Genomic DNA, 15540 nt, shown 5'->3' with positions numbered 1-15540 from the left:
ATTTCATTTAACTATTTTAGTTAAACAACTTTAACAAAAACAAACCTGATTTTTAAAAACTTGAATGTTCAAATTCAAAAATTCATATACTGATTTTGTTAAAATATTATATGTTTGCTGTTAAAAAAAAATTACAGAATACATAATGTTGTTGTTTTAGTTAAATAAAACTATCTAAATGTCTGTCTAGTGATGTTCTCCTCCTAATACAACATGGTAAGAAAATCCTCCAAATATTAATGATTAACATGTTGAATTGGAGATAGTTCACCTCCCAACGACTTCATAAATATCTTCTTCAATTACCTTCATAAATATCTTCTTCAATTACCTTTGGTAAATGAAATAACCAAACAATCATTCATTTTCTGATATAGCTGTAAAACTAATCTAAAAGGATTCTAAATAAATCACTTAAAAATGAATAGTGTGTACCTTCTAAAAATGAAACCTACATCTCTCTCTCTGAGTTGTGAGGAGTATGTATTAAGGTTATACCAACCAACAAGAACACACTTTTATGTAGAAATCCATGATTAAATCGAGTCTTCCTGGCTAGTGATTTAAATAATGATTTAAATCAAATCCACCCTGGTCTCTGATGACAAAATAACTGGCTCTGTGGATGAGGGGAAAGCAGTGGATGTGTTATTCCTTGACTTTAGCAAAGCATTTGATATGGTCTCCCACAGTATTTCTTGCCCGCAAGTTAAAGAAGTATAGGCTAGATGAATGGACTATAAGATGGACAGAAAGCTGGCCAGATCGTCGGGCTCAATGAGTAGTGATCAATGGCTCCGTGTCTAGTTGGCAGCCGGTATCAAGTGGAGTGCCTCAAGGGTCGATCCTGGGGCCAGTTTTGTTCAATATCTTCTTCATTAATGATCTGGAGGATGGCAGGTCAGCAAGTTTGCAAATGACACTAAACTGGGAGGAGTGGTAGATACGCTGGAGGGTAGGGATAGGATAACAGAGGGACCTAGACAAATTAGAGGATTGGGCCAAAAGAAATCTGATGAGGTTCAACAAGGACAAGGGCGGAAGAATTCTATGCAGCGCTACAGACTAGGGACCAAATGGCTAGGCAGCAGTTCTGCAGAAAAGATCTAGGGGTTACAGTGGACGAGAAGCTGGATATGAGTCAACAGTGTACCCTTGTTGCCAAGAAGGCTAACGGCATTTTGGGTTTTATAAGTAGGAGCATTGCCAGCAGATCAAGGGATGTGATCATTCCCCTCTATTCAACATTGGTGAGGCCTCATCTGGAGTACTGTGTCCAGTTTTGGGCCCCACACTACAAGAACGATTTGGAAAAACTGGAAAGAGTCCAGTGGAGGGCAACAAAATGATTAGGGGACTGGAGCACATGACTTATGAGGAGAGGCTGAGGGCACTGGGATTGTTTAGTCTGCAGAAGAGAAGAATGAGGGGGGATTTGATAGCTGCTTTTAACTACCTGAAAGGGGGTTCCAAAGAGGATGGATCTAGACTGTTCTCAGTGGTACCAGATGACAAGTTGGTCTCAAGTTGCAGTGGGGGAGGTTTAGGTTGGATATTAGGAAAAGCTTTTTCACTAGGAGGGTGGTGAAGCATGGAATGGGTTACCTAGGGAGGTGGTGGAATTTCCTTCCTTAAACGTTTTTAAGGTCAGGCTTGAGAAAGCCATGGCTGGGATGATTTAGTTGGGGATTGGTCCTGCTTTGAGCAGGGGGTTGGACTAGATGACCTCCTGAGATCCCTTCTAACCCTGATAGTCTATGATTCTATGACTGGTCAATAACACCAAAGTTATACCTAAAGAAGAGCTGTGTGTGGCTCAAAAACTTCTCTCTCTTATCAACAGAAGTTGGTCAACAAGAAAGATTACCTCACGCACCTTGTCTCTCTAGTCTGGGACTGACCAGCTATAACACTGCATAAAGTTATACAATGTTTAGAGTAAATTTTAGACCAATATATTAACACAAGCAGATTTTTATGCTAAGTGCCAAAGGATGCTAGACCTTCCGCCTTTATCAGCTACAAACTTCTCTTCCACAATTATTTATAAATCGAAGCCTGAACTTCAGTACCAAGTGCTTCCGTTTTTAAATAGCACAATAATATAATGATGTTACTACTTGGAAAAAAAAGGGGGGAGAGAGTTCCACAAATCTGGTCGAGCTTCTCCTGACAGACCAGACTGCTGTGATCCAAACAGTAAATCCCACTGGGACCCGGGGCCAGTACAGATTAAGGAATTTGCAGGCTAATTGACCCAGATTCAACCTTTAGAAACATATTGATAGATAATGTTTGTGTTTGTGTGTGTTTACTAGGGCTGTCAATCAATCACAATTAACTCTCATGATTAACAAATTAATCACCGTTAATCACACTGAAACAATAGAATACCAACTGAAATTTATTATTTTTGGATGTTTTTCTACATTTTCAAATATATTTATTTCTATTATAACACAGAATACCAAGCGTACAGTGCTCACTTTATATTACTTTTGATTACAAATATTTACACCGTACAAATGATAAACAAAGGAAACAGTATTTTTTAATTCACCAGTGCAATCTCTTTATTGTGAAAGCGTAACTTACAAATGTATATATTTTTTTTGTTACATAACTGCATTCAAAAACAAAAAGTGTAAAACTGTAGAGCCTACAAGTCCACTCAGTCCTACTTCCTGTTCAGCCAACTGCTAAGGCAAACAAGTTTGTTTACATTTACGGGACATAACTGCTGCCTGCTTCTTATTTACAATGTCACATGAAAGTGAGATCAGGCATTCACATGGCACTTTTGTAGCTGGCGTTGCAAGGTATTTACGTGCCAGATATGCTAAATGTTCATATGCCCCTTTATGCTTCCATGCCGATGATACTCGTTAAAAAAATAATGCATTACATTTGTTTCTGAACTCCTTGGGGGAGAACTGTATGTCTTCTGTCCATTTTACCCGCATTCTGCAATATATATAATGTTATAGCAGTCTCTGATGATGACCCAGCACACATTTATTTTAAAACCACTTTCACAGCAGATTTGACAAAACGCAAATAAGGTACCAATGTGAGATTTCCAAGGATAGCTACAGCACTCAACCCAAGGTTTAAGAATCCGAAGTGCCTTCCAAAATCTGAAAAGGATGAGGTGTGGAGCATGCTTCCAGATGTCTTAAAAGAGCAACACTCTGATGCGGAAACTACAGAACGCAAACCACAAAAAAAGAATATCAACCTTCTGCTGGTGGCATCTGACTCAGATGATGAAAATGAATATGCGTCGGTCCGCAAGGCTTTGGATCATTATCGAGCAGAACCCATCATCAGCATGGATGCATGTCTTCTGAAATGGTGGTTGAAGCATGAAGGGATATATGAATCTTTAACACATCTGGCATGTAAATATCTTGCAGTGCTGGCTACAACAGTGCCATGCGAACACTTGTTCTCACTTTCAGGCAATACTGTAAACAAGAAGCAGGCAGCATTGTCTCCTGCAAATTGTAACCAAAGTTGTTTGTCTGAGCGATTGGCTGAAGTAAGTGGACTTGTAGGCTCTAAAGTTTTACATTGTTTTATTTTTGAATGCAGTTATTTTTTGTACAAAATTCTACATTTGTAAGTTCAAACTTTCATTATAAAGTATCAGAGGGGTAGCCATGTTAGTCTGGATCTGTAAAAAGCAACAAAGAGCCCATTGGCACCTTATAGACTAACAGATGTATTGGAGCATAAGCTTTCTTAGGTGCGTCTGACAAAGTGAGTATTCACCCACGAAAGCTTATGCTCCAATACATCTGTTAGTCTATAAGGTGCCACAAGACTCTTTGTTGCTTTTTTCATTATAAAGAGATTGCACTACAGTACCCCTCTACCCAGATATAACGCTGTCCTCGGGAGCCAAAAAATTCGTACTGTATTATAGGTGAAACCGCGTTATATCGAACTTGCTTTGATCCACCGGAGTGCGCAGCTCCACCCCCCCCCAAAGTGCTGCCTCACTGCATTATATCCGAATTCGTGTTATATCAGGGTAGAGGTGTACTTGCATTAGATGAATTGCAATGTACTATTTTGTTTTTTACAGTGCAAATATTTGTAATAAAAAAATATAAAGTGAGCACTATACACTTTGTATTGTGTTGTAATTGAACTAAATATATTTGAAAATGTAGAAAACATCCAAAAATATTTAAATAAATGGTATTCTATTATTAACAGCACGACTATTCACAATTAATTTTTTTAATCGCTTGACAGCCCTAGTGTATACATTTATGCTGTCAGAATGCAATCAAACAGTTCCTGTCTATCACTGGATTCTCTTAATTCAGAGATAAAAAACGGTTACCTACCTTTCATAACTGTTGTTCTTTGGGATGTGTTACTCATGTCCACTCCAAGTAGGTGTGCGAGCGCTGCACAGTCATCGGACGTTTTTTCCCTTAGCGGTACCCGTCGGGTCGGCTGTGGAGCCCCCTAGAATGGCACCTTTATGGTGGTGTATATAAGTCCCTGCCGACCCACTGCCTCTTCAATTCCTTCTTGCCGGATACTCCCAGGTGGGTCTTGCAATGGACATGAGAGCACATCTCAAAGAACAACAGTGACAAAAGGTTTTTCTTCTTCAAATGATTGTTCATGTCAATTCCAAGTAGGTGACTCCCAAGCAGTCCCCCAAAGGAGGGGTCAGAGTTCACCGAAATGCAGACTGAAACACTGCTCTACCAAATGCGGAATCGTCTCTAGCCTGCAGAGTGATGGCTTAGTGCGACAAAGGTGTGAACCAATGACCATGTCACTGCCCTGCAGATGTCCTGAATGGGGACCTTGAGCCAGAAATGGTGCATAGGAAGCTTGCGCTCTTGTGGAGTGTGTCGTCAATGGTGGAGCCGGAATCTTTGCCAAGTGATGGATCACAGCCTGTATCAGGACGTGACCCAAGAAGAAATTCTTCAGGATGAGACAGGAAGACCTTTCATCCTCTCGGTAATGGACATGAATAGCTGCATCGACCTTCTAAATGGCTTTGTCCACTCAATGTAAAAAGCTAGCACGCATCTAACATCCAAGGAATGGAGTGTGAGTTCCCTGTTAGCATGTGGCTTGCGGCAGAATACCAGCAGAAAAATGTCCTGATTCGCATGAAATTGCGAGACTATCTTTGTGAGGAAAGCCAGGTGTGGTTGTAACTGCACCTTGTCCTTATAAAACACGGTATAAGGGGTCTCAGATGTCAGAGCTTTGAGCTTAGACTCTTGTCTGGCCAATGTTATAGCCACTGGGAACGCTACTTTCCACGAAAGGTACAAGAGCGAGCAAATTGCCAGGGGCTCGAAGGGAAGGCCTATCAGCCTAGAGAGCACCAAACTGAGAGCCCTTTGGGGCGGGGGGATCAGTTGCCACACTTGAGAATACAGTCTGTCTATACCCTTGAGAAAATGGCCTACGCTACAGTTAGGAAACACCGAATGGCCCATTGATCTGGGGTGGAAAGCCAAAATTGCAGCCAGGTGAACCTTTATTGACGATATTGCCAACCCATGCTGTTTTAACTGGCGTAAATAGTCCAGTATGAAGGGGCTTGAGGTCTGCAATGGAGGAGTGCCCTTCTGAAGTGACCAAATTTTAAACCTCTTCCACTTAGCCAGGTAAGTGGCAAGAGTGGAAGACTTTCTGCTGCCGAGGAGAACCTCCCTAACCAAGTCTGAGCATGCAAGCTTAGAGTTAGAGGTGTGTTCACAGACAGGTCCAGCAGCGTGGTGAACCAGTGTTGATGTGACCACGCCGGAGCTATCAAGATAAACAATGTTTTGTCCTTTCGGACCTTGAGAAAGACTTTGTGGATGAGAAGGAATGGTGGGTATGCATACAGCAGGCACTCTTTCAGGGAAAGGAGGAAGGCGTCTGCAAGGAAGCCCTGGCAATGATTCAGGAAGGAGAAGAACTGCTGACACTTCTTGTTGTGTCGCGCCGCAAACAAGCCTAACTGGGGAGAGCCCCATCTTTGGAAAATACTGATGGGGACAGCTAGGTGAAGAGACCACTCATGGCCATGAAAGGATCTGTGGAGGCGATCAGCCAGTTCATTCTGCGAACCTGGAAGGTACAACGCCTCCAATTGTACTGATTGGGTGATGCAAAATTCCCCACAGCTTGATGGCTCTGTGGGAGAGGAGCAAGCACCACCCTGTTTGTTTATATAAAACATGGCTGTGGTGTTGTCTGTCGAAACTGACACACATCTGCCCTGAAGATGGGTTTGTAATGTCTGGCAAGCAAGGTGCACTGCACACAGCTCCTTGATGTTGATGTGCAGCAGAAGTTCTGCCTAGGACCATAGACCTTGAATCCTGAGGTCGCCTAAGTGTGCTCTCCATCCCATCACCGATGCATCTGACACTAGTGACAGCATCATTTGAGTTTTGGAGAAGGGTATTCCCACACATACTGTTTGTGGGTCAAGCCACCACTGGAGGGACTCGAGAACCTCAAGTGGTCTTGGTTTGGCCTAGACCAGGGCCAGCCAAGCCTGCAGGGGACGAAGCTGCAGTCTGGCATGCTGTACCACTTACATGCAAGCAGCCATAGGTCCAAATCATTTTAGGAAATTCCATACCATCATGGTTGGGAATCCGCTGAGATCATTTATGATGGCGCTCATGGCAAGGAAACGAGCTTCCAGAAGAAAAGCCTTGGCCTGCATGGAGTTTAGGATGCCAATAAACTCTATCCTCTGAGTGGAGGTTATAGTTGACTTTGCCATGTTCAGAATGAGGCCAAGCTTGAGGAACATCATGCACACCAGGCTCATATAGTTCTCCACTTGGTCCCAAGATTGTCCCTTGATTAGCCAGTCGTCCAGATAGGGAAATACGGTCCAGTGATGAGCTGCTAAAATCTTAACAACCGGTTCCCTATAAAAAGTTCTGATTTAAGAGATGTGCCACAGTATATATTTTTTGTACCAATAAGGTTACCATACATCCGTATTTTCCCGGGAGGAATTTTTAAAATTTAAAAATTCCACCCAGATAGCGATTTAAGAACCTAAAAGCCTGACATCTCCAGGAAAATACAGATGTATGTTAACCCTATCTAAAGTTTTTTTTTAAAAAGATGGGCCTGAACTAGAAATGAGCTCCGTTTCACACATGTGGGTCCCCACCACTCCCTTGGGGTGTGCTAGGGTGACCAGATGTCCCAATTTTATAGGGACAGTCTCAATTTTTGGGTCTTTTTCTTATAGAGGCTATTACCCCTCACTCCCTGTCCTGATTTTTCACACTTGCTGTCTGGTCACCCTAGGGTGTGCACATATGTGGGTCCCAGCTGCTACCTGCCCCCCTCATTGAAGCAGGTGTGCAGGGTTACTGCCCTGAGAACTGCAGTGCACCAGTGGACATGGGGCTGGCTGCAGTCAGGGGTGTGGGGCAGGGCTAGCTGGAGGCAGGGAGTGTGACACGGGCTGGCTGCAACAGAGGCTGGCTGTAGGTAGGTGGTGCAGACAGGGGCTGGCTGTGGGCAGAGGGTGGCTGCGGGTGGCTGTGGCAGGGGTGGCTGTGGCAGGGGCTGGCTGCAGGCAGGGGGTGCAGGTACTCACACGGGGAGAGTGGCTGGGAGCACCCGAGCAGCAGGACGCAGCCAGGGACCCACCAGGCAGCAGCATGAGCCCCAGGACCAGAGGTCCAAGGAGCAGCAGCAGCAACAGGGCCAGGAGGCAGCCCACATGGCTCCTGCAGCGCAGCACCCCCCCGGTGGCTGGGAGGAGGAATTACACACTTCCCAGCCAGAGCCCATCAAAGCTTCCCTCGCAGGGAAGCCAGTTAACAAGCGGTTCTAAAACCGCTTCTAAATGTAACAACTGGTTCCTGCGAACCAGTGCGAACTGGCTCCAGCTCACCCCTGGAAATACCTGCACCTGCTGCTTCTGTAGGAAGACTGCCATGCACTTGCTGAACACTCGAGGGGCCACCGAGAGGAAGACTGTGAACTCATGGTTGATGTTGTTTACCACAAATTGAAATCTTATGCGAGACGGAATTATGGAGATTTGAAGGACGCTACTGCCTCGTTTGGGGAGGAAGATGAAGAAGCCCTCATGGGCACAGGTTCCTCCTGACCCTTCAATTCATGAGGTTCCTCCCCCAGTGATGCTGTCTGCGTGGTGGCTGGCATGGTGCCAGGTTGGGTGTTGGGCTCCGGTCCTTTTGGAGGTTCCCTTACCATTAAGGCAGATGGGGGGGCTCCTCCTGTCTGAGGCAACGGAGAGGGACGTGGAGCTCAGCCCCTGGGCTTGATGATATGCCCAGGGGGGTCCAGAACGGCCATTGCACTGGAGCTTGCCATTGAGGAGGCCAGGGCATCATAGGGACCTGCTGTGCCTCCTCCCACCAGGAACAACAAGAATGGTGCCACCTTTGCCTGGAGATATAGGACTCCAGCTAAGAGGTTGAGTCCAACCTTGGGGACCACGAGGGTGCTGGAGAGCCGTGCCCTGGTGAGGGGGACTGCTGCCCAAGCGTGGCCAGTTTGCCCTTGGAGAGAACTGGCCCCTTGTGCAGTGCCAGTTCCAGAAACTGCTGGGCCATCATCTCTATAAGGTCTCTTGTGGCCTCACATGTGTCCGGGGTAGATGGTATGTCCAACTCCCACATCTGGCTCTCCCGCACCGGGGAGTCCAATGGGACCGGACTCAACAGTTCCGCCTGTTCAACTGGAGTCACCGTTGCCAGTTTAGCTTGAGCAGGAGCTGAGAGTCCCTGCACAGGACACACTCCGCGAGCCCCACTGTGCTCCACTGCTCTATCTGTTGGCAAACGCCCCCTCTCAGCTCGTCTTTGCTTCATATGCGGCATCGGCAAGCGTGACCGGTGCAGAGAGGCCGCTGAAGTGGTCTTCAGTACCGAAGAGTGTTGGCGCCGCAAGTCTCTGGGTGCCGGGTCCTTTGTCAGCACCACAGCATCCCTTACTGAGGCCAATGTGCTCTGCCTAAAATGCTGGATTTTGGCGCCGACACAGGTTGTGCCAGGTGTGGGCAAAGGGCCGACTCTATAAATAATAATAAGAGCAAGTCTGAAGTCCCTCTCCTTTTGTATTCTTGGGTGGAAGCTCCTGCAGATTCTACACTCTGATGGGCTTCTCCCAAGCACTTTAAGCAGGAGTTGAGAGGATCCTCCCTGGACATAGGCTTTTGACAAAACCCATGGGGTCTGAAGCCTTGAGACCAAGGCATGCCCCGGTCCCCAAAGGAGGGAGTGGAGGGGGTTGGAAGCCCCCTACAAAGACTTTATTACTAACTAAACTAAAAACTAACAATACTATGCTAATAAAAACTATTTACAAAACAAAGAAATGGAATGCTAGGGAATCGTTTGCCTGAGGCAAGAGAGAAAGAGAAGCTCCAACAACCATCACTGCAGTAAGAAGGAACTGAAGAGGCGACGGGTTGACAGAGACCTATATACACCACCATAAAGGTGCCACTCCCAGGGGCTACACAGCCGATCCGACGGGTACCGCTAGGAGAAAAACCTTTTGACGACTGTGGATGCGGCGCGCACACACCTGCTTGGAATTGAGATGAGCAATCACTCAAAGAAAAAGATATTAACATTTAAATGAACTGTAAATATAGTGATATCACTGTCTCAATTTCTCTTTGAAGTATGTAGCAAATTACCTGCAAATGGTGGGAGATAGCTACATGGATTATCATAAGGCAGTTGCCTAATTACCAGTGAGAATATAGGTTACTTCAAAAGCCTATTGTTCACCTAAGGACGGGTGCTGTCAAGAGGCTGCAAAAAATCTCTACACAAACTCTTCATCTTGAACCGATCCTTTCATCTCAGATCTACTTAAGCTTCATTCAGGGGAAGTTTGAGGTGTAAGACTGAGATCTCCAGTGCCACCGGGACTGCCACAATATTGAATATTTGGACACTGAACTATAACCCTGACGAACTGATTCTGGAAAGGACTCTTTGCAACTCTGAAATTCACTATCTCTACTATAAAACTGACCTAAACACTCTGTTTATAGCTGCATGTATAATGATCTTTTAACTAATACTATCGCTGTTTTATTTTTAAATAAATTTTAGTTTAGTTGATAAAAATGGGCTGCACGCATGTATTTGGGTAAGATCTGAAATATTCATTAACCTGGTAAGGTAATGTGTCCGATCTGTTGGGACTGGTAGAACTTTTTATATGATTAACAAGATTTTCAGTAGGCCCCATCATATCTGACTTGGTTGTCTGGAGCCTAAGGCGGCATTGCTTTAAGCCTTAAAGTTTATGGGAACTGTGTTTTTGGCACCTTGGTAACCAGTATGGCATTATGGAAGCTGTTTTGTTGCTGGTTTGGTAAATCTAAATATCAGAATAACCACCAGTTTGGGGGATTGTCTGCCCTAACTGATCAATCTCAGTGTGGCTCCCCTGGGACCCCAGGCACACCCACATTCCCTTAGCTTGCTGGGGCTGGGCAATGTTTAGGCACTGTCCCAGGCTCTACGTACACACTCCAGATGCAGACCTGATGTCTGATATCCCTCTTGGCAGAGGCAATGCCATGGTCTAAATGCCTGCTACCTGCTATTCCCACAACAAAAGCAAACCCATCTCTTCCCTTTTCTGGCCCTTGTGTCTGAGTCCTGAGTTTATGTCCCCTACCAACACCTGGATTCTTTGTTCTGCTGGTGATTTTGCACACTCCGCTTCATCAGCCCCCTGCAGAGAAATTTAGTCAAACTGGTTTTCCTGCTCAGGCAACTTCCTTAGCACACCCATTGTCAGGTTAGAGCACAATCGTAAAGGTTAACTCCTCCATTTATTAGGTCTAGGAAAGACATGCTATAGTACTGTTAGCAAATGTTTGCTTCCATATCCACACAGAGGCATTCCATAACAATTTCATATCAACCAGAATTCGTAAGTTGTACATACAGATTCCCCATATTGTCATAGTGGTGTAAGATACTGAATGAGAAATCAGTGTTTATGTAGGAAAGCTTGTAGTTCATAAAGACAAAGGTCAGTTTACTGCCCTTTCACATTCAAAGTGAGCATGTCTTATATTTTAAGATTGTCTGAAGTTTACTTTATACATGTATTCTTGATGTGCAGTTAAACACGACTTGATGCCATTCAATATTTACATAGGAGCAACCAATCATATCTTTAATCATAATTTTGGGGGCTGCTAATGTTCCGGTTTGTCATGTCTTGATTTTCTTCATTTTTCTCCCTCTTTGCCAACCAAGGGGCCAATTGTTGCCAAGCAGGATAGTGATTTCACTTGATTCATTAGACACTGGACCAAGACCAACTAATTTAACACAGGCTGCCAAACAGATGGCACCAACTTTAGGTCACTACTGACCTTGGTTGAAACTGAAATATAGATCTCATATTCCTAGACTTTACGGCCAGAAGGGACCATCACGTTCATCTAGTCCAGGGATCTCAAACCCGAATCACCACGAGGGCCACATGAGGACTAGTACATTGGCCCGAGGGATGCATCACTGACACCTTCTCATACAAAGACACAAAAGCCTCCCACCTCTGTCCCCTGCCCTGCCCCCGCTCCACCCCTTCCATGAAGCCTCACCCCGCCCCACCTCCTCCCACTCCTTCCCTGCCCTCATTCCAATCCCTCCCCCAAAGTCCCCTCCCCAACCCCGCCCCTATTCCAACCCCTTCCCCAAATCCCTGCCTCGCCTCTTCTCCGCCTCCTTCCCTGAGCTCACCACATCCCCATTCCTCCCTCCTGGAAAGTCCTAGGCACTGCCAAACAGCTGTTTGGCAGCAGGAAGCGCTGGGAGGTAGGCAGAGGAGCCGGGGGACACAATGCGCTCAGGGAGGGAGCTATGACGAGCAGCAGGAAATAACTTTGTGTGCTGCGAGTTTGAGACCCCTGATCTAGTCTGACCTCCTGCACATTGCAGGCCAGTAAACCCATTACCTCTGGCTGAATTACTCAAGTCTTCAAATCTTGATATAAAGACTTCAAGAATAACCAAAAAGAAAAATCAGTGATGGAAAGATTAAAGAATTTAAGGGTCAGCTGGATACACTTTTTATTGCCTTTGCACTAGCAAACTGCAGTTGCAAGTTGAACCAGGCAGACGACACCTGTGCAAGCTGCTATGCTGACTAGCTATCTTGCTTCAGATGCACACAGTGTACCACATCGGCATGCAGCACTATTTGCAAACATTACAGTTCCCATCCCCACAGTTCCCAGCACAGATCCCTGCAGCAGATTCTTAGTGCCTATGCTGTATCTATTTGCACCTATGCAATGTTTTTGGTTTGTTCCAGTGGATACTCTGAACAAGGCTGGAATTGAAGCAGGGCCAAATTAGGAAAGAACACATATAGCTTAACTAAAACAGCTCTATTTTTTAAAATTGTAAGGTAATACTTTCACTCCACCCCAACTAACTAAATACGAGCAGCAATTTCAGAAGACAACTTGGTTTGACATTAGAGATTTAATTCACTCCTTGCTATCAGTACTGAGAAACATTGACTCCAGGGCAGAGAGTTCTCTTTCATCAATACTTAAGGTATCTCAGTAATTTAGAAAGGGGTCATAGTCGGATATGGAGTCAAAGTTTAACAAGAGGCTCAGAAGCAAATAAACCCATTTACTTCCATATCAAGGACTTATAATTTTGAAGCTATTAGTCATGATCAGGAAATGCATGTTGTCATCAACCAATTCTATTCCTGAAATCTGATTAGAATCTAAGACAGTACATTAGAGAATGTGTCACCCAGCCATATACACTCTCCCACTCCAGAATAGGTGCTTAGAGGAGAATCCCAGCCTCCGATTAAACCAGCTCTCACCTTCTAGACCGTGATCTCCTTGGAAGATCCCTTTGAGGCTGGTATCGCAGTCTTCCTTCATACTCTCTGCTGTGAGACCTCCTCCTCTTCCATTTGTGACTCATGTAGGTCTCCTGCTCAGGGGATTGAAATCTCTTGCAGTGATGCATCTAGGGACATAAAGGCACTTCAAGTAAAAACTGTCATTTCCTCTATGGGCAAACATTTCTAGTTTCCTACACCCAGATCCCCACCAACTTCTACACAGAGTTCGGGAGCTCCAACATTCTCTGGAACTAACTGTTCACATTTTACCAACTTTTTGAAAGCCTCTTACAGCTCACTGCATAGTAAGCGAAAAGCATGAAAACAGAAACCATGCCTGAAGAGCTGGAGGAAAGTCCCATAAAAGCCATCACCAGCAATATTAATAAGTTATAATTTTAAAAAGGCTTCACAAAGCAAGCAATGCATGTAACCAAACCCTAAAAACATTACAGGGACACCATCAACATAAAAATCACCTTTTTTCTAAAAAGTTTTATACCCTTTTTTGTTACAAACACCTAAAATTACTGTAACTGAAAGAGGCTAGGAAAAACTTTTCCCTGTATTTATTTCAAGTTTATTTGCTTTACAATAAATTGTAATCTGTTTCACTGTTTCCTCTGTATACCGGTTAGTTTACCCTGTTTCACAAAAGCAACAGAGATGAGAACACACTGTTAAACAGGAAAAATGACTGTAAAAATACAGAAATTGGCAGGGAGACGCAGGAGCAGATGTAGGACTTGACACTATTTTAACCTTTTAAAAACTGACTACATTAAATAAAGTGTCCCTTTAATACAAAAGAGCACTGCCGCTCTGTTAAAAAAGATAAATGACACCTAAATAAATCAGACACAAAAGGGATGTGGATGGCTCAGAGTATTTGTAAGTAGATACAGAGCCTTTCACTTCTTGATCACAGTTAGAATCCAGTCCATATTAATATGGTGTGAAAAAAATCAGTACTTCCTAACAGCTTTTCACTGACATGCAAAATGGTATTCCTGTGGACTGGAGTTCTTATTTGCAGAAAAAAACAGATTTCAACTGTATCTGTTAGGGAATCTTCCACACACATGTATTTGAAAGATAAGTGAGATTTAAGAATGCAGTGGCCAGAGTAGAGAGTGATTATCCAGCATCCTCTCTCACCGCTTTGCCCTGCTCCAGAGCAAAGCAGCCATAAATCCTGGTTTAAATGGCCTCAGGAGGATTCCCTGGCATAAGGAAAGCCTCTAGTGGCATAAAGTAGTCATAGCAGTTCTTACGCGTCTCAAAAAGAGACCTAGACAATCTGCACAATGACACCCAGCTCCTCAAAAATCCTTGTTGGTACTTCATATAAGACAGTATTCTGAAGGCTACTCTCGCTTGGATCAGCCTGGGTGCCAGTTCCAGGATCAGGGAGCATCTGAGGACAGCTTGGCCAGTTTAGAGAACATGGGCCGGATCTTCTTTTAAGAAATTAACTATCACTGTTACGCTGGGATTGGAACAAACTATAAGCCTCTTAAAAGGCCACCATCAGATCAATTTAGGGCCAAAAGTGTAAGTTATAACATTTCATCGTTTAAAAAAAAAAAAACCAAGATCAACCATTTCCATGTTTTTGTTGTTTTGGTTTTTTTTTTAGAAAAATTCAAGTGAAACAGCTTATTTGGATTTAAACCCTACAGGTAGATTGATTTAATCAAGGTGATTTAAATCATCATTTTTAAACTTGTTTTGCATTTGTATTTTAGTTATTTTCCTAAAGAAAGGTTCATTCAAATCAATTGGTATAACCATGAAAATGAGCTGCTTTGCAACCAAATATAAAATTTTGTGTAAAGGCAGTACTACTTTTTGCTATCCGGGGAGGTATGCCATACCTATTCACATTTATTTAAACAATTATATAGTTTAAAATACATGTATTCAGATTCTTAATTTCTACACTTTCCTCCTGATTCTGTATATAATTTTAAAAAAATCACCATTTAATACATTAAAATTTGAGGAGGGCTCATTGATCCTGCATTTTGGGTTTATTTACATGATTTTAATATATTTAATAAGTTTAAGCATTACGATGGGTAATAATTTCTAATTTAATTTTAAACATTTTTAAAAGAAAATATATTTTAAATCAAATCTGATTTAAATAAAAAATTTTTAAAAAAATTAAAAATAATTTATTGCTATCCTCTCAGTATCCCTTGCAGTAGTATTCACAACTCAAACCTCACAGAGCTGGACGAATTCATAAGAGCTAGAAAATAAAACTAAGTCTATCCACTTTGGTAGAGAAATGCAAAATGCAGACAGTATAAATGTGGAAAGCCTGTCAGATTTTGAAAGCCCTCAAGTCAGATTAAAAAAAAATCAAGTTAAAAAAAAGCAAAAGCTTATCTTTCACTAATAATGCCCTAGAACAAAGCAATAATTCCTGGTTTCTCCCTCATCTTGTATAGATTTTCTAGATCTCTTCTGCTACCTTATTTCTACTTTATCTCCACCTTCTGTCTTTTGAGGTGCAGAGCCTTAACCAAGGGTGTGAATGGTTCCTCCTACCATATTCTACTATCCCATCATGGTGATCTCAGATTTACCTGAAGAGATCTAGATAAAGCTTCTATAGGACCCATCAGCTGTTTCTTC

The 15540-nt window shown here is 43.4% G+C and overlaps 1 protein-coding gene across 3 annotated transcripts in view; it reads right to left on the bottom strand.

Moving 5' to 3' along the window:
• The window catches only part of CLK3 (CDC like kinase 3), a 30157-nt gene that overhangs the window by 13467 nt on the left and 1150 nt on the right, over positions 1–15540 (bottom strand). For 2 of the 3 annotated variants that reach the window (XM_050966812.1, XM_050966811.1), the window contains exon 2: positions 12871–13019. In XM_050966812.1, the coding sequence (XP_050822769.1) occupies positions 12871–13019 (149 nt within the window). Of the gene's footprint in view, positions 1–12870; positions 13020–15540 lie in introns of those variants that run through there. The other variant, XM_050966813.1, reaches the window with a different exon arrangement.

This window comes from Gopherus flavomarginatus, chromosome 9 (assembly GCF_025201925.1).
Source record: "Gopherus flavomarginatus isolate rGopFla2 chromosome 9, rGopFla2.mat.asm, whole genome shotgun sequence".
NCBI lineage: Eukaryota > Metazoa > Chordata > Testudines > Testudinidae > Gopherus > Gopherus flavomarginatus.
Note: the sequence above shows the minus strand (reverse complement) of the source record. Positions and strands in the feature narration are given on the sequence as shown.